Source organism: Danio rerio, chromosome 20, assembly GCF_049306965.1.
Source record: "Danio rerio strain Tuebingen ecotype United States chromosome 20, GRCz12tu, whole genome shotgun sequence".
NCBI lineage: Eukaryota > Metazoa > Chordata > Actinopteri > Cypriniformes > Danionidae > Danio > Danio rerio.
Window position 1 is genome coordinate 10,115,665 of NC_133195.1, and position 20,781 is coordinate 10,136,445.

At 36.9% G+C, this 20,781-nt stretch overlaps 1 protein-coding gene across 3 annotated transcripts; it reads right to left on the reverse strand.

Annotated features, from left to right (window-relative positions):
- Positions 1-9,931: 9,931 nt before the first annotated feature.
- On the reverse strand, positions 9,932-15,341 carry gjd2b (gap junction protein delta 2b). 3 transcript variants are annotated; one of them, XR_012395410.1, is made up of 3 exons: positions 15,022-15,341; positions 11,798-13,072; positions 9,932-11,748 (listed from the first exon to the last, which is right to left on the reverse strand). XR_012395410.1 is itself a non-coding variant. In XM_073932202.1 (2 exons), the coding sequence occupies exon 2, from the start codon at positions 12,988-12,990 to the stop codon at positions 12,229-12,231; it is 762 nt and encodes a 253-aa protein (XP_073788303.1). In that variant the 5' UTR covers positions 12,991-13,072; positions 14,608-15,192; the 3' UTR covers positions 9,932-12,228.
- Between the last annotated feature and the right edge of the window lie 5,440 nt (positions 15,342-20,781).

Genomic DNA, 20,781 nt, shown 5'->3' on the forward strand with positions numbered 1-20,781 from the left:
CTGTTGTGTTTTGGCAGCTGTTCTTGCTGACTGTGACTTTGAGATTCTGATGACTTTGCCGGAAATCCCTATGACTGATGGCTGATGACAGCATCTCAGCCCAGACAGGCTTTTGGATGCCTCAGACGACACTGATGGCTTGGGCGCATTGACACGCTTTGAACCTTGAATTTGCAGAAGCCATCAATTGTTTTGGTTATAATACTAGTGTACATGCACAGGCTCATATCTTTGAATCTAATGAGACCTTAATTGTCAGACATGGCACCTAGCTAGACCGTAAGCAGACATTTAATGGGATGATTGCCTAAAAAGCATGAGACTCATAAAAAAATGACTTCACATTGTGTCTGTACTAAACACGACACTGCTATGTGATAAAAGGTATCTTTTCCATATTAAAATGAGTTTTTGTTCAAGCCATCCGTTTCTGCAATAGCGAATTTCTATTTTAGAAATGATTTCCAGGAAGAACAACCTAAACTACTATCACTATAATCAACTCAGGTGCTGATTATGTTATTATTCAGTGTTAATCTATCTGTCTAAATCCAATAAAACTTGTCATTTATAGCCATAGTTAAAGCTGCCCCACTTTGAATGTTATTACTCGATTGAATCAGTGGTGGGCGTTATCAGTGGTTATCAGCTGATAGATATGGGCCAATAGAAGCCTTTTCTGGTAGGCTCAGAAGGCTAATATCATTTATCCACATAATTAATCAGCTATACTAATAGAAAAAACTCCAGATACAGATCTGTTTTTACATTACTGTGACGGCAGGGTTGGGGTAGACGTTAATAAAATACAACTAATTGGAAATTGATAAATAATATAAACAATTCTCGTTAACTTCAAGCCACGACTGTATGTGATCTAAAGCTGATTAACCATGTGGATGGATAATGACAGCCTTCTGAGGCAATCGGTAGGTGCTGAAGGACTCTACTGGTCCATATTTACTATATGATAACCACTGATAATATCTGAGTTATAACATTTGAATCGGCTGAAGCAGCAGCACAAAGTTTATCTCAGATCTTGAAAACAAAATAACTATCAAACATCTTAATTGAAAAGGAACGTTAAAACAATTAGTTATCAGTCACTGAATCAGAAAATCAGTCAGTCAGCATGTAGTTTCAATAATGTTAAAGAGGTTTAATGTGTATTTTTTAGCATACAAACCTTACCATTTCATTGAGATTGCATTGTTTCTGTCATGGTGCATCTGGTGCAGACAGAAAGGTCAATGGGATAATGTCACACCTCTGTTGTTCGGACACAGTGTTATACCCAATCCTAGAGCTCCAACCAGCTCCAAAACACTTGTTTGGATGTTTGCTGAAGACCCTAATTAGCTGGTTTGGATTTGCTTAACTTAGGTAAGCTACACTCTGTGTGATGCGTAAGTTAAGTGATGTTCAATTTGTATTAAAAGGGCTCAAAATGTGCCAAGAATATACCATCACACACATTTTCTTTTTTAACAAATCATATATTTTCCAATATTAACGAGCCCTTGCAAACTGTTACACCTGTGTCTAATTTTTAGATAACAGTACTGATGAGTATTGAGTACTGCTTAAAGCTTTTTGAAGTACTTTGGTGCATATATAAAATGACCAATGTCACATTATTTGAGTAAACAGAGCTTTTCTGTTTCTAAACATTTTGAAAAATGTAATGGTTATCCTCTAGAGCAGGGGTTCCCAAACTTTTCAGCCCGCGACCCCCAAAATGAGAATGCCAGTGACTTGTGACCCCCAATATTCTCTGAGGTGGTGGTTATAAATACAGAAACCTTGTATGCAATGACGCACACACACCAATAGACCCAAGTCTATTCTTTGTTTTTGTTTTTATGTATGTCAGTGCTGTAAATGGGCTAGAAAGTTTAACCTGGTGTTACAAAATCTACTGCATCTGACAGTATTGCTGTGTCTTTAGTATAATGTAATTACCCGAGTAGTCGCAATCCAATAGAACTAGTAACTATAAGCTACTATAGTAACTATATAGTTTAAAGTAACTATAAACAACTATTTTTTTTCTCTTCAGTAGGTTATTGATAAAATACAGTAAGTCTTAAGGTTTAATAAAAATTAATTGATTTTTGAAAATCACCAGGCGACCCCCCTTCATTGTCCCGCGACCCCTCGGGGGGTCCCGACCCCCACTTTGAGAACCTCTGCTCTAGAGTGCAAACACCACAAAATCCACATGAATCTTGTAGGTTACCTCAGAGAGGTCATGTTTTGATCCTCGGTTGGTCTCAAGCAGTCAAATGATGCGATTTTGCAGGTCAGAGATCTACAAGTTTGAACTTTGCACTGCAGCAACCTGCAAAACTTCACGTATGACCCTGCATTTCCGGTCTGACGCATTCGCGTGCGTATGAATGAAAGTCTATGGGGAGAAAGGTCAAGTGTGACCACAGCTTTAGGTGTTTACATGAGTTGCTTTTTGAGTTTTACTTTAATGATCCTGTTTTAGATGTTATAGCACGTAATTCGATTAATGTCATTGCGCCACTATCCGCATTTCCTCCGGAGTTTAATGCAATTTCGGGTGTTTCATTTTTAATTTGTTAACTTTAACTGCAGTTTGGCTCTTTCACTTTCATTCATGAACATTTCATGCACACTCTCCGTGACAAACAAGATATTGGATGCAACCATGAACTGCTGGAAGAGTTAGGTTTTAATGGAAGTTCACACCGCATGTTGAATGGAAGAAAAAAAACTATGCATTTCACAATGCAGATGTCTGTGGTCTGCACTGACTGGGTAGGTGCATAGAGTGACAAACAGCCATGTCTGTGTGTTTTTGTGTGTGTGGGTGGACTATCCTGTCGCAAAACGCTGCAAAAAATCCTACATGTCGGTAATAATTTGATTAAGGTGTTTACATGTCTGTAATGCACTTCATTAATGCGTCAAAAATCAGCATACTCCACACGTCTTCATTTGATTTCTCTTTAGTTCCATTATGACCTTAATCTGATTAAATTAATCAAACATCGCTGTTTACATTGTTAACTTTTTATCAGAGTATTGTCTTAATCACATTAAAATTTAATTATTGGTGTTCATGTAAACATAGTCAGTGGCTTTCAAGTTAGCTTTGGACTTAAAAGAAAGAGAAGCAGATTTGATTTGTCAGTGGGTGCACATGGCTCCTGAATTGCATAAAAGTTTGAGAAATTGTGAATGTGTTTTTTTTTTTTTTTTTAATTTAACCCATTGAAAAAAAAAAAAAAAACAGTGTAAAATAAATACAATTATGGTTAAAAATCTATTGATGTATTGTTTGTCGCATATAGTTAATGTTAATGTGATTTGGGTAAATGGTGTGTTTCAATTCGGCTACCACCGCAAGTATATTTCAAGCACGTGGGAAGTACTGAGGTATTTGTAAAATGCAAAAAAGCCCACTATTAAACAAGCAACAAAAAAGCCTTGACAATAACAAAAAAAATCACATAATATACAGACACTAACTATTTAATAATGAGTGCATTTATACATACTTGAAATCCAAATTAATGCATATTTTGTCTGAGGTTCTGTTGCATTTACATGGTTGTAAGATGTAGCATGTTGTGTTTAGGATATTTTAAAACAGTAAATCATTAGTTTGGTTGTTTCAAAGCATTGAAAAGCTTTTATTTCTTTCATTACTAGCTGACAAGAGTGGATCAAGAGGAGTCTTCTTCTGCTGTAGCTCACCTGCTTCAAGGTTGGATGTGTAATGTGTTTAAAGATGCTTGTAAAAAGTCACTATTTGAGTTACTGTTGTCTTTCTTTGGCTTGTACTAGTCTGGCCATTCCCTTATATGTTTAGCATAAACAATAAAATTTTCCCTTTGCTTTTAAATTTTTACAAGATCCTAACAGATCAGCGGTTTCCGAAATAGAACAGATCATCTGACATCAACAACTATACCATGTTCAAAGTCACATTTATCCTATTTTAATATTCATTTGAAACTTTAGCAGATCTTCATGTGTAAATGCTGATATATTTACATTAATGAACAGCTGAACACGGGGGCTAGTGGCCATTGGGCATTGCAAGTAAGAAAATATGATCAGAAGTTTCATTTCATGCTACCTTTTTATTGTGGGAGTCTAGCTGTATATCATTGGATTATCGAATCATATGTCTCAGGGACATCAATACTAAAGCTCAAAGATGTTCCTGTCATGGATTTCACTGAAGCTCTTTTGCCTTAATCTTTTATTAGGCTTCATAGACGAAGTGGAGGGGTCTTTGGGGGGAGTTCTGAGCATCAGCATTCCCTAAACTGCTTTGGAGAATTACATCTTGTGCCAGGATATTGAGCTTGAATTATTCAAAATGCTTTCGAAGCACTGCACAGTACTAAGTCTGACTGAGAGCTAAAAATAAACTAGCACACAATCCTTTGAATTGCTTACATGTTCCACATTTGAAATGTTAATGTGCTGTTAATTTATTTGTTCGGAGGAATTATGTATGTGAAGTCCTACAGAGTAAAGTGTAAATAATAAATTGCATAAATATTTAAGGCACAATTAAAAATGTATGAAATTATTTGTCTTGGATAAATAATGTCAAATTAAGTGGGGTTTGTAAACAAATTATGCTAGAGCTTTTCTCAGGAATGATTTTATCGTCATCTGTGACCTTGGACCACACAACCAGTCTTATGTTGGATGGAGTATATTTTGGGTAATTGTCAAACATTGGATGGGTCAAAACTATGCAGATTTTTTAATGTAAAAATCATTAGAATATTAAGAATAAGATCATGTTCCATTCATTTATTTTGTAAATTTCCTACTGTAAATATCAAAATGTAATTATTAATTAGTAATATGTATTGCTAAAAATGACTTGCAAAACTTTAAAGACAATTTTCTCAGTATTTAGATTTTTTTTTCTTTTTTTTTTTTTGTGGTCCGGGTCACATTTTGCAATGATATTTAGCAATTTACCAAACGGTTTCCATTGTAATAACAGTAGGTGAAGTCACATCCTCTCGAGGTTACTTTTCAAAGTATTTCAGTTTTCACATTGACAATACAGGTCCATTATCCACTACCTGCCAAAAGTCTTGTCATCTATCCAAGTTTTGGGAACAACAATTAATAACTTGACCTCTAGTTGATCTTTTGGTATCAGACGTGGCTGATATGGAAGGCAGAGGCCTCTAGATTATACCTATTTTACCCAAATAAAATATGATTATGCCTTAATTTTTAAATAATTAGGACAGTAAGGTCTGAGTTTGCTTAAACAAAAGCTTGTCACTTAATATAAATAATGTACAGTATAGAATATAAAGTCATGGTGCAGTGGAAAAAGAATTAGTATTGTGCATGACTCCCATGAGCTTGGAGGACTGCACCCATACTCTGCAATGTCTCAAATAACTTATTAAAGAGTCCCTATTTTGTATTAAAAAGATAATGTTTTTTGTTTTAGGGGTCCCCAACAACAGGCTGATATGTGAACAAGGTCAAAACACACTTTAATTGTTTTATAATATGCGTTTAGTTTTACCTAATTTTCTCAGCGACTCCCATATAAATCATTCAGAGATGAATTTGTTCCAAAACCCCTCCTTAGCGCGAAGCTAATCTGCACTGATTGGTCCGATGACCCAGTCTGTTGCGATTGGTCGACTGCGTTCAGCAAGAGACAGAGAGAAAAGCACACCACGGCTATGAAATAGCAGCCAGAGAGTATATGAGAGCCCAAAGCAGGAATGCAATAAATGAATGCAGTTAAACAATAGCATATTAAGTAATAACAACACACATTCAGTATTAATCCACACAGTGGCAAAAAAATTTAACTACTTTGAAAATTGACCGCACCACGCGTGTGTAGGAATGGCTGATGGTGGCCATAGCAAAGGCAAACAGCAGGGGATCGGCAGCTCAGAAACACATATAAATCGGTAAAGGAAGAAGCATGCGTCGCGTTTTTAAAGTGGTTTTGGACGCGATTTGTGAAAAGCCCCATACAGATTTAACCTGAGAGATACAGTACAAGCACTGATCTATAATAGAGATGTGATTACAAGCCAGGCTGCCCGATTGCAAGTTATAACACACAATTAAACACATATTTTGCAAACTACACAACAAAACTTGGCAACAATTTTAATGACACTTACATGTTATGATTCGGAGAAAGAAGAAACTGGTCCATATTAACTGTAAAAGTTACTGACAAAGTCCCTGTCAAAGTCTGACAAAGACCCATAGTCTCTGCTGCTCCCTCAATAGCAAATTGTTGGCGAATCCCGCGCTGCAGCATAGGTTGTTGTATTAAAAATTTTAAAAAATGACTAGAACAAACACAGCACTAGGTTGGCTATACTGTGGTGTTGTTGTGAAAATGAACTTTAACCCTTTATTCCAGGCAGCCAGGTTTGGCGCATCTATAGAGGCAGAATAGAGACATCTCCTCACTTTCGTCTGCGGTAATCCCCCCCACTGCCCTGGTTCTCGCTGTCATATGCGCAATCACAACCCCATCTCTCGTTTTTACTTTAAGGGTGGCATGATCATCTTTTGACTAGAGCACCAGTTCAGTTTGCTCCAGCCCTGCCCGCAGCCGAATCTCTGTCAGTGATCATCATGATTAGTCCCGTGATCCCCAGCGCCACCGCTAGTGTGTGGAGGGAAAGCACGTGCACATTTTAACGGAACTGTAAGTACATATTAGGAAATGTACCGTATTGGCATTGATGCGATCCAACAAGAGATCCAAACCCATCTCAATTCGTTTATTTGACTCTGAGTCAAATATTTTGCTAAAGAATCAAAACATTCTGCATTTTTAGATTTAAACCACAGCTGGATGTTTTCATTCCCTTAGAGCTGTGTTACACACTGCATGGAAGCTTATTTTCAAAGACCCATAATAGGGGCTCTTTAATAAAGTCATCTGGAATGAGAAAGAACATATTCTTGCAGGACTCCCAGAGTTCATCAAGATTCTTTGGATTCACCTTCAATGTCTCCTTCTTCATCTTACCCCAGACATGCTCAATAATGCTCATGTCTAGTGACAATTCTCCTTGACCTTCTTTGCTTTCAGGAGGTTGAAGTATGAAAAGAAGCGCAATCATGCTGAAGAATTTGCCCTCTCCTGTGCTTTGTAATGTAATGGGCAGCACAAATGTCTTGATACCCCAGGCTGTTGATGTTGCCATCCACTCTGCAGATCTCTCGCAAGCCCCCATACTGAATGTAACCCCAAACCATGACTTTTCCTTCTCCAAACTTGAACGATTTCTGTGAAAATCTTGAGTACATGAAGGTTTCAATAGGTCTTCTGCAGTATGTGTGATGATTGAGATGCAGCTTAACAGATGATTCATCAGAAAAATTGACCTTTTGCCTCAAATGATCAACTAAGTCAAGTTATTATTTGTTGTTCTTACAACAGGGACTGACAACAAGACTTTTGTCAGGTAGTGTATATCTTGCTTTATATTACATTATCTTATGTTACCTGACAATCAACAGTATGTATCAGTTGTCTGAATAATGGAATAAATATTCTTTTGTTTGTAAAATGAAAACTAAACTATGTATTTTGTTCTTTAAAGTATGACAATCATACAAGTTTTACTTTTAAAAAGTGGTGTATTCAATTATTTAATAATAAAAAAGCTTTTAAAAGAGAGCGTACTGTAATTTTTCAGGTGTTTGTACTTTAATGTCCCTCTCTGTCTAGTGTGCAGCAGAATTGATTTCCCTTAAATGCACCAGAGAACAAACTTTTGGAGGACTTTTTAGGACTTTTGGAGAAAGAGTTCGAAACTAATGAGGGCAGGAGGGTAGGAGGGGACAGACTGAAACTGCACGAGACACACACACTCACACACGGTAACATCCTCCACTGACATCCTGTCAGGTTGGTCCTTTGCTGTTTGTATGTTGTCAAAGAGGAATCTCAGGTCTCTGCTGAATTCCAAATTGATCTGTCAGGATGCTTGGGCCTAGATTTCCCCCCTCCTCACTTCTGAAGCGTCATCGTGGCACTTTTGTGAGTCTGAGGACTCTCCGGATCCGTCAGCGGAGAGAAATCCCGGTCTGAGGCCACGGCTGCAATGTTCAGCACTTTCTCTTTGACCTTGGCACAGGGGCCAACGTGGGACCAGACCTCCGCATAACAAGAGCTGTGTGGCGATGCTGCACGCAGGGCACCCGCTGTCATTGTGTCAGCATGACTGAAGCTGGACAGGTAGAATTATGGCGCCCGGATCAAATTTAAGCATGGCGTTGCTGAACCAGTCAAAAAAATACATGCAAGCATTTTAACTAACTGACAGGAAGATGATTCATGAGGAAGATGACGCGGACGTCAGTCCCTGTGGAAAATGCCACTTTTTTTGCTGATGCATTAGTCTAAGGACACATTTATATGACATATTCTTAACTTTTAACTGTTTTTGGGGCATTTATTTAAAAAAAAAGTAATTGGGGGCATGAAAATGGGATTGAAAGTGAACTACAAAAACACAAATTTGTGAAAACTTTGATGTCCTGCTTGTGTATATGGCACCCTTACGCCTACAGGACTGTATATGCGCAGGTGTATATTTTTTATTTAGAAATGACATCGCCACCTAGTAGCCTGGCATGAATATTACAGTGTTTTCAGTCATTTACACAGATAAGAGTGTAATATTAGTTTGCAAAATTTAATATAAAAACAAGAGCTGGGTCCCAAATAGCACACTATACGTTATGTTTTTATCCACTTTGTACTTATTCACTTGCACACATTCAGCAGCATAGTACATGAATGTATCCTGCTCTCACAGGATTTCAAAATGACGTCAAATCCACGTTGTTCCCCATCATCATGAGGACGTTGGAATTTGTTTGGAAATGAAAATCAGGTTGATGTCAGAACCCAATGTCAGGCCGATGTCAATGTCAAATCGACCAAATATCAATGTCTAATCATGTTACAACTTGACATTGTGTGGAAGATACCACTATGACATCTAACAGATGTTGGATTTTGGTCAATTTCCAACACAACCTAAAATCAACCAAATATCAACGTAATTTGACATCGTTATTGGACGTTAAATGAACGTTGTCCTTAGACGCTGGCTAGACATTGAATTTTGGTCGCTTGACGTCATGACCTTAATCTAACCTAACATTAACGTCTTATGAGGTTGTGTGCCTGCTTTGTAGTGTCTTCCCAAATGGAACACTAGTTGTTTTATTTACTAAGTGGACAATCAAAATGTTTCCCAGATTATGTTTGATAGTTGCCATATTAGCAATTTAATGATCAAACTACCAAATAATACCTGCCGTGGGTATAACCACATCGGGAGGCAGTATAATCACTCTTGTAGGAGAATACTCTCCACCAATCAGCTGGTGTGTGGTGTGTGGTCTGGCGCAAAATGGCTGCCATCGCGTTATCCAGGTGGATGCTGCACACTGGTGGTGGATGAGGAGATTCCTCCCATTGTGTAAAGCGCTTTGAGTGCACAGAAAAGCGCTATATAAATGTAAGAAATTGTTATTAATTATTATTAATACTGCTTTCACAATCTAAAATAAATAAAATAATCAGTGCCCGAAAGCTATGCCCCTTCAACTACGTGACCAAAGCATCGGCCGGTGTGCGTAAAGTGTCCAACATTTCACACTTCTTTTTAATGGTTGAATAAGTGCATCATAAGGGTAATTAAAGTTAACTTATTATTTTTAGAGTTTTCAGTGGGAATGCACTACTTGTACTATTTAAACTACAAAATGGCATTGAATAGTGCATGAGTATGCATTTGGGATGCACCTAAAGTTATTATTTTAATACAGTGTTAAGTAAACTGACCCTGAAAGTCTAAAACCTATCAAAAAAATATTATAAATAAAGTAATGCAAAGCACACATATTTCAGTCATGAATTCTGTCATTTATTGTTGGATTTTTTTTTTTTTAAATTCTCACATAGTTGCTACTGTAACATCATGTTTTTTGAGAAATTGAAGCACCAGGGGAAGTGAATCTCAACCCCGTAATCACTGGTTTCTTATCAATTGTGCTTTCTATATATTTAAATGCAATATTATACTTTTCATGAATGCAAAATATGTATGAATGATTTTTTTCACTCTTCCATTCTCACATTAAAGGGATGGAACATCCTTTTAAGCAGTCCACGCATATAGAATTCATACCTCACAATAAGGATTACAATATTCTATAATATGTATATATCTATGTACATATATGGCACTTGAATACATAAAAGCAATATATCCGATTCCCACAAATGAAAGCAATGGGCGCTTTGGTGTCAAACATAAATAAATCAATAAAACAGTCCAATATACTAAGAAATAAATAAAAAAGATAGAGAGTTCAGCGTTATGCAGCATAGGCCAGTTCACCGGCTACTGATCTGCAAATCAGCTTATATATATAACAAAACAATAACTTATGTTAAGGTCAGTGGTGCAAGCACAGGCAACCAAATCATTAAAGATGCCAATCTATCTAAGCCGAAAGAGAGAGATATGAATATAGTATTGATAAACATATTAGATCTGCAGTCTACTTGCAGTGAAAAAAACTAAAACCTGTAAGTGCAATCTAAAACCAGAATGAAATACAAGATAATGAAATGTAAAAACCGTCACAGCACAGTTTGGGTTCATTTTGGCTTCATTAAATCCGTATTTAGTGCAAAACATATTTCGAGTTCAGCTGATCGTGTGAACGAAGAAATAAAATATCGAAATAATGTCATCGTAAGCTTTTCCGTTCCGACCGATAAAAAAAGTTGCATCAGTGCCCTTCAGTAAATGATAGGAAACAAACGTTTGTTTGGTCCGTTTGTTCAGTTTGTCCATAAAAGACAAATAAAATCCATCTACCCCACCATCAAACAGGCGAGATGAACAGTTCATAAAGTATCTGGTCTTAATATAATCTAATCTAGTGGTGTCCTCAAGAAATGCACATTTTGGATGCCACTGGCATCATTTGCTTACACTAATGTCTTTCCATGGAACACAAATACAAGATATTTTGAGAGATCCAATGTTGTTTTTGACAAGAGTTCCCATTGCATGGACAAAAACATTTTGCAAACATTTGCTTTTGTGTTCCAAAGAAGGACATAAAGGCTTGGAATAACTTGATAGGGAGTTTCATGGCAGAGTTTCACATTAAAATCATATGTACAACACACCAATCATGTTATACACATTTCTTTACACATGAAAATGTTCCAAAACCACACGTTCCATGTGGTTGGTTGCACATGTGAAGTCGCTGTGGTTTTCTATTGAGCTTATTTTTTTCACTTACGGTGCTCAGCATATATAAGTTCACCCCTCACAAATCCATCTTTTAAATTAATATAAAATAAAATCAAAATAAAATTTTACAATAATACATTTGTGCATATACATTAGATTAGTCAATACTGAAGCTAAATCTGGAGCCAATCTATCACAATAACCTACGATAACGGTCAAAATCAAGGAGGAAAAATCAAGAGCAGCAAAAAAATGTACAAATTTTGTAGGTTGTAAGTTATTTTTGCAATATTTTATCTGAATTGTTTTATCATTCAATTTCTAATATGTTTGGTGACTGAAAAAATATTTTAATAAATATGTCTGTTTAATAAATCTGTTTTGTTTTAACGCATCAAAATACATTGCCTATGTTCACTGAGAAATGGATACAAATATTCATTTTCTAAAATGAAGTGTACTTAATAATAATAGAGGTGCTTAATAGAAGAAACTTAATAGAGGTGTACTTAATTATGCTGAGCGCTGTAAATGTGGGCCCAGCCATTAGAACCTTATAGGCACGAGACTTCCAGTCCTATTCACTTCCATTGTTTTTAGCCATAGAAAATAGCTTATTATGCTACTTGATGTTGCAAACTTGATGTTTGCAAACTATTTTCTTATTAATTTTTTTTTTAAACATTTTGTTTAAACATTGCTTGTAGAGCAAGTATTGTGATCATTTACTGTTGTTTATTGTTCCTAGTCATTTCCCGTATAGCAAATGAATCGGAAGTTCCAAAACAATCACAAAAAAAGGCTTACTTCCGTATTGCAGAATAAGCTACATAAGGTGGGGTGAACATATCCAAAATGTGCAACCTGTGCTCTTTCTGAACCAGAATTGAGGACCACCACTCTAATAATCTACACGAAGAAAGCATTAAACGTAGGCAGAGTCACTGGACTGGGTTCTTCCGAAATTCGGCATGCTCATCCGCGGTAAGTCCTTGTTTCTGATCTCATAGATGGACTTCCTCCTGGCCTGAACCCCCCTCACCGCTGTTTTAATTTTCCTCCAGCCCAGGTGATTGAGTTCAGCCAGGTTGAGCACCACGCAAATCCCACTGACTGCAAACATGAAGACGAGGAACACGGTTTTCTCCGTAGGTCTTGATACGTAGCATTCGACGTCTTTGATGCAAGGATAGCGGTCGCACTCGTACACGGCGGGCACGTTGAATCCGTACAAGAAATACTGGCCCACCAGGAAGCCAATTTCCAGTGCGTTTCTGAACACCACCTGAATGATGTAAAACCTGGAGATGCCCTCTTGTCTTCTCATTTTAGATTTGGTAGTTCTCATGGCTGAATTGGGGATCTCTTTGACCTCTAGACAGTCAGGCTCGGACTCTTTGGTGGAGTTCTCCGTGTTTTGAAGTACTCCGTTCACAATGGTGTTTTTGATCTTTTTGCTGTCGTCTCGCCTCATCGTATCGGGGTCTTTGTCGAGGGACAGGTAGATGGTAGAATACCTCCGCTCCTTCTGTTTGGCCGACTGATGCACAGAGTATGTGATGAAGCAGAGACTGGGTGTGCAAACCATGATGATCTGGAAAACCCAGTATCTGATGTGAGATATAGGGAACGCTTTGTCATAGCAAGCTTGGTTACAGCCTGGCTGCAGAGTGTTACACACAAACATTGACTGCTCGTCGTCGTACACGGTCTCTCCAACAATCGCCACAATTAGAATCCGGAAGATCACCACAACAGTTAGCAGGATCCTACAGGAGAGGAAAGGAACATTTTAAGCTCAAAGAACATCTGCTCCAGTAAATCAAGACTATAAATGACAGATTAAACACTTCACTATTAATTATTATTATTATTTGTCATTAATGGTCCATAAAAAAACCTTTGTATTAGATTTAATTTTGTTGTTTTAATGTAGCAAAAGCATTCTATTAGACTACAAAATGTTCTGTACAAATGGTTCTTTGAAGAACACAAAATAGATCAGCTCTAAACCTGTTAAAATCAGGTGGCTGTGTTTGCTAAGGATACATTAATAAAACATAGTAATATATATTAGGCTTCATGGGATTGCAAGTCATAAGTCTATTTCATGAACAAATATAATGTTAATGGTCCATTCTGTTATCTGGGAACATTATTATTCCAGTGACTGCCATGCAGTGTGCTGACACATAATACACTTTTTGAAACAGGAGAGCTCATGATGAATTGAATTTCATATAATCTGACACACCTAAAGTAATAAGCAATACGTGTGTATAAAATATAAGTGTGCGATGAATATTATAGTGTATGTTTACACTTTTAAAACACTATCAAAATACACACGGCACTGAAATTGTGCAAAGTGAAGTCATTAATGTACATCAAATGCATAATTAAACACTTGTGAATGTACATGTCACATTAGGTTAAAAATTAAAGAAAGTTATGTACAGTGCTCTGTCAGCCACCCCCCCCCCCCCCCCCCAACCAGATCATTCATTTAAATTAATATTTTCTATAAGATGCTTTACAATATTATATGTGTGCATATACATTAGATCGGTCAGCATTGAAGAGCTCATCTAACACAATATAATGGTTTAAAAATGAGTAGCCCAAATGTATTTGTAGGGAAAATTATTAAATATAATTTTCAAAAATAGAAACAAAATATATATATAAAATTTTGTAACTTTTGCTTAAATTTAAATGTATTATCTTTCTATTTCAAAAGATATTTTGTGACTAAAATATTATTTTAATAAATATATCTGTGTAATAAATCGGTTTTGTTCAAATGCACCAGTATATATACCCATATTTACTGAGAAATTAGTAAAATTTTTAATTATCAAATGGGGTGTAGACATTTATCCTGAGCACTGTATTTTATTAAATATAAGCAAATGAGATGTGTCATATCTGAGAATGTCTGGGATTTTTCAACATAATTTATGAGGTGGCTTTAATACAACCGAATAATCAAATCAATATAACAGCACGCACCAGTCATTCATCAATCAAAAACATACATTATATTCAACGTGAATATTTTTTGATATGTTGACACGTTAAAATAACGAATTAATGAAATAAACGCAATGAAATGTGACTTTTCAAGGTTTGATAACTATTTTGAAAGTGAATTAAAAGGTGACTTAAGAGTTATTTTTTACTTTAATAATTATATTATCTATATTATAATTAAATTACTGTTGATTTATACAACATATAACTTAATATGTATTTCACAGTAAAATATAATATAGCTAATAATATAAATAAACTAATAACTTACAGCTAATCGATACACATTTTAACTCTTAATAACGTTTGTGCGTTGGAGATTGCAGCCTGACGCGGGGAGCTGTCCAGTGCTGAAACTCTCTCTACAGGCAAACGCGCGCTTCCAGACAGTGCGCGCACGGCATTTCTTTGAAAGCAAACCAGATCTGACATAAAACAGCAATCTTACAGATGGCTCAAACCAGACAAACCATAACCTCTTTGTTTTTTTTTTTAAATGTTCAAACAGCAACAACAAACGCGTTAACTTAAATCGTCGAACACTTTCGTCTCCTGTGCAAAGCACACATTAGGCTCCAGAAGCCAATCGCCCTTAGTCAGAAGGGTCAATGCGTAATGACCTCAGTGTTTTGTTTAATGTACTACCTTATCAATAAACATTTTCCACAACACTTTTTCCCCTCACCTCCCAATCATAGTAGAGTGCTGTTGGACAGCCGCCTCCAGGAGACGCTCGAGAATTGTCCATTCCCCCATGGCTGTTCATTCGGAGGCGAATGTAACACAGAGAACCGTGTGAAATCAAATGCGAGCAACTGTTTCGCGTCTGAAGGCGAGCGTAGTGTCGGGCGAATGCATTGATTTAGTCGCTGCTGTCCACCTTGCCGTCCACGCCTCGCTCCGGAGCGCGCGCTCGTCTGAAGTCCTGATTAGTCTAAAGCCCTCCTATTTTCTGTCTCGCGCGCAGGACGACAGGTCGCTCTGAGTCTAAACGGAGGGGAGTGTAATGTTTGGCTCGTGCTAATCCCGCTTTAAGTAGACTCTGGCTCCCTCCTCCCCTTGCGTCACGCGCACACAGGTTGTTGGAGAGAAATCAGAACAGCAGGATTTCTCCGTTTCATTATTCCCCGAATATGCCAGAGATGCGCTGATTAATCCGTAATAAAATCATTGGCGATCAAGTCAAATCGCCGGGGATGTTTGCGACACACACCCATAAGCGAGACAGGAAGCAGATTAGAGTTTAGCGTTTGGGTATGCGCGCGATAGCAAACAAGGTGCAAATCATGGGGGGTAATTAAGGCTTAAACCCCCCTGAAATGAAAGAAAGGAGTCAAACGGTGAGTACAGGTTTTAGCTGAGCTTTCCAGCATTGATGATGCAAATTAGATTAAAGGCTAGTCGTGTGGGCTGTCGCCCAAAAAAAAAAAAAAAAAAAAAAAAAAACGCCAACCAAGTAGTTGCCAAAGGAGGTCACGATAGTAACACGCGCGTTTTCTAATATTCGCGTTCTATTTTAGGCGATAAAGGTTGCATTAGTATACTTGTTTTAGCAAACATAGTTTAATTACAAGCTAGACAGAGGATGGATTCTAAAAATGCTAACTAAGGGAATTTTTTTCACAAGAGGAAACTACTTTTTAGCGTTATGCTACACTTTGTTTTGGAGCTACATGTGAAAGATAAATAATTAAACCAATAAGTACATTCATACAGAATCAACTGCTTAGTCTTTTTTTTTTTTTGCAAGATGAACCATATAGATTTTGTTATATTAGCATTAGCACATACAGTATAGCTTTAGAATTCTAGAAAGAAACTGCATTTTCCCCTACAAAATGTTAGCTAGCCAGCTAATTAGATAATCAGAGCAGAGTTGATGTTGAGTGTTTGCCAGAGGAGGTCACAGTAGCGACTCTGTTCTGAATACACACTTTTAACATTAAAATTGATTACTTGCAATTTGTTGATACACATATCGGGCATTGTAGATTTACTTGTTAAAGAAAAACTTTATTTTGTTGGTTCATTTGAGTAGTAGACTGGCTGCTTAATATGAGCTGATACTGCTCCTTAACAGACATTTAACTAAGTATAAGAAACTTTACAAGTACATATCAACTTACACTAACCCTAATCCCAACCCAACAGTCTTATAATCTAATGAGAATTAGTTGGCATGTAGATGCAATATAAAATAAAGTGTGTCCAAAATAAAGTGTGACCAAAAATGGATACTAAAATAATAATTTGGGGATAATATTGAGCCAGAGGTGCCAATTTGGTGTTTAATTAGACAAACCTTAAGCGATGACATTCTTAAAACTTTAATTAACCAGTTTAGCAGATATTTTAACATGTTTTTTTTTTTTTTTTAATGTTCAAGACAAATACTAGATTACAAGCTATAGATATAGCATAGTCTGGCTGTGTCCGAAAGGTCAGGCAGCTGGCTTGTTGCCTCGCTGCACTATCAGGCAGTGACTCTGCATGCAGCGTTTGTGCACAAAGGCACCTCGAAAAATTGATTTCATACGGACTTTTGAGACAGCATAATGATTTAATCATGCACAAAAAATAAAGAGTTTTGGTGATAACCGATTAAAGTGGCATTACTCGACTTCTGATATACAAGGTTAAAAATATAAAAGGAAAAAAAAAATGTTGACCATGCATACAAAAACAACAGCAAAAAAATAAATAAATAAATAAAAAATAAAAAATTTAAAGTGCATCCGGAAAGTATTCATAGCGCTTCACTTTTCTAAAAATGTTGTAATGTTAAAGCCTTATTTTAAAATGTATTAAATTAAATTACTTCCTCAAGATTCTACACACAATACCCCATATAGGCAATGTGAAAAAATATTTTTTGAATTTAATAAAAATAAAAAACCTGAAAAATCACATGTACATACTATAAGTATTCACAGCCTTTGCCGTGAAGCTCTAAACTGAGCTTAGGTACATTCTGTTTCCACTGATTGAGACATTCTTGAGAAATTTCAGCAGCTTAATTGAAAGTTCACCTGTGGTAAATTCAGTTGATTAGACATCATTTGAAAAGGCCTACATCTGTCAATACAAGGTCCCAGGGTTTACAGTGCATGTCAAAGTACAAACCAAGCATGAGAACAAAGGAATTGTCTGTAGATCTCCAAGACAGGATTGTCTTGAGGCACAAGGCTGGGGAAGATTTCAGAAAAATTTCTGCTGCACTGAAAGTTTCAATGAGCAGAGTGGCCTCCATCATCTGAAAGTGGAAGATGTTTGGAACTCTTCCTAGCACTGGCTGGCTTTCCAAGCTGAGTGATTGGGGGAGAAGAGCCTTAGTTAGGGAGGTGATCAATAACCAATGGTCACTCTGTCTGAGCTCCAGTGTTCTTCTGTGGCATGAGGAGAACCTTACAGAAAGACAACCATCTGTGCAGCAATCCACCAATCAGACCTTTATGGCAGAGTGGCTAGACGGAAGCCACTTCCTGCCTGGAATTTGCCAAAAGGCATCTGAAGGACTCTCAGATCAAAAGGAATAAAATTCTCTGGTCTGATGAGACTAAAATTGAACTCTTTGGAGTGAATGCCAGGTGTTACATTTGGAGAAAACCAAGCACAACTTATCACCAGGCTAATATCATCACTACAGTGAATATGGTGGTGGCAGCATCGTGCTGTGAGGATGTTTTTTCAGCAACAGGAACTAGACGACTAGTCAAAGTAGAGGGAAATATGAATGCAGCAATGTACAGAGACATCCTGAAAACCTGCTGTAGAGTTTGACCTCAGACTGGGACGACGGTTCATTTTCCAGCAGTGCAATGACCCAAAGCACACCAACAAAATATCAGTTGAGTGGCTTCACAACAACTCGATAAATGTCCTTGAGTGGCCCAGCCAGAGCCCAGAAAAAAAAAAATACGGCCAAAGACCGGTGTGCCAGGCTTGTTGCATCATATTCAAAAAGGCTTAAGGCTGTAATTATGCTAAAGGTGCATCAACAAAGTATTGAGCAAAGTCTGTAAATACGTATGTACATGTGATTGTTCAGGTTTTTTATTTTTAGTAAATTTGAAACAATTAAAAAAAATCATTTTTGGAATAAGGCTGTAACATAAAAACATGTGGAAAACTTGAAGTGCTATGAATACTTTCCGGATGCACTGTAAGTTTTAAATAATAATAAAAAAGCATATTAAAATAACACACACACACACACACTTACTCTAGATATGGCTAGAAACATGTTTGTCAAAAAACAGGCACACACATCAATTCTCAATAAAAAAAAATATATATAATTAAAAACAAAAATAAAGTTGGCAACACCAAGAATTTAGCTTTTATGGTGATAACTAAGGGAATATTTGCTTAGTACAATACCAACTTCTCGCTAGAATGCCATAAAAAGTGGAACATGGTTACACTCAAGCAGAGCTTTAATACATCATCTTTGTTTTGTTGGTTTTTTGAACTGTCAGAAATGGAGCACACATAACTGTTGGATACCGCATGTTAAGGACACATCTTTGCTGCCTTGGAAATTCGCTAAAAAGAAAGATATCTCTCGAGAAAGTAAGTGATGCGTAAATTGTATTCAGATGTGCCTTGATCCCTCCAGAGGCAGCATTTTAAAGCTTTTGAACATAACCTATACTGCACTGGAGCATTGTACAACAGTATTCCGCACAAGCCCTTTTCACATTCAGATTTTTTATTTTGTAATTTAGCCTATGACAGTTTTTTCTAAAATAGCATGTCTACACAGTGTTGACATATTTTCAATTGAAAATTTAAATTTGTGTGAACTGAAATGTGCAAATGCAACTGTCACCATCTGCATGAGAAGCGAGTACACTGTTGTTGTGTTAAAGTAGCCTGAGTTGGATAATCTGAACTCTTCACTTCAAGCCCGGTTTCTTAACCCTCACTTGCACTTTCCTGAGGGTGATAAAGAGGTAGGCCTATTTATGGTAATGCCTGAGGTGAGTAATCGCTTTACAAGGATGGAGAGATAAAAACAATTAATGACAACGTGGGATATCCCTCCTGCAATTCAACTAATAGCTGAAGCTGTAAAACTCAGCACCGGCCAATCAATATGCACATATATTTATAGTGTAGATAAGATAAAAATAAATCTTCTCATCAGCCTGAAGAGGGCATCTTGACAATGAGCCGCGTCTCTCCTCTGATCTCACTTTGCCTCCTAGAGAGCGGCTGCTATTTTTAAACTGGGTGATAATTGAAGTCGCAAATATGAAATCATCACAGATGGCTTTTCTGCTATACTGTATTTGGTGTAGCCTCCTAATGAGAAGAGCGTTACTGTTTTGTAGTAAATGATAAAGATTAATTGGCTCTCAGCATCATTCAACATCTGTTTGATTGGATCTGAGAATTGTTGTTTTATGAAAACAATCAAATTTTTCATGTGAAACCAAGATTTCTAGATGTTGAACGTTATCACAAATTACCATGTTATTACTGCAATTTTCTATTCTTCAGAATACCATAGCAATTATATAGAAACCACATAGAGTATTTTAGCAACATGTAGTTGTTCAGATTGCAACTATGCAGTTTATTTGTAGGAATAGTGCCTATTTTTAAATATTTACAATTTCTGAGAGCTCGTCGGTGGCGGTTGATGTTGTCTATCCACAAGATGGCGCCAGAACCGCATAATAAGCCCTTGCTCAGTGTGTTCACGAATTAAAAAGCTGAAAAATGGAAGCCTCGTGGTTTTAAGGTGGTCCGGATAGAGTCAATAAGAAGCTGCGAATAAGAAGGTGGATTCAGCCTTGTCCCTCCTTATCGCAAACACAACAGCAGTCCCACCCGTGCTGATATACAGCCATAGCACACTGCTACTCGTGTGATATTGCTCATATACAACGTTTCTGTCTGGTTCTCAAATCTGATTGGCTGATAACAGTGCATTATTCTGCAGTAACAACACTCAACTCACTACAGTTTAACAAATACGGCAGCTATTAGACAACAAAATGTACTTTTGAGGTTTTTTAGGTGAGAATTGCAACTATGCAGTTTATTTAAAAGAATAGTGTCTATTTTACATATTTATCAATTTGGAGGTCATCAGCCTGTCATACAAACAGAGCAAAGACGGTTGATGTTCAGCCAAAAGATGGCGACAGAGACAACATAGTAAGCCCTTAAGCTGCCTTTAGCACATGGCATTTGGACACAACTGTTGAAATACGCCCCCCTGTGGCAAACGCACAGAATTTTCAGTTTTGTTGTGCACCATGGGAGAGCTTATTCTCACGGTGTTTAAAACAAAGGAGTGCAAAAAGAACTTTTATTCTCCGTGTTCACCATGGTTGAATGAATGATTAGCAAAACTCATAGACTGCTAAACATTTTGGAGAAATAAAACAATTTTTTATGACTAATTTATAAATAGAACTTTTAGTGTTTTTTT

What these genes read in the sequence shown, in the direction of transcription:
- gjd2b (XM_073932202.1), bottom strand. Translation starts at nt 12,990, where the DNA reads ATGTTTGTGTGTAACACTCTGCAGCCAGGCTGTAACCAAGCTTGCTAT.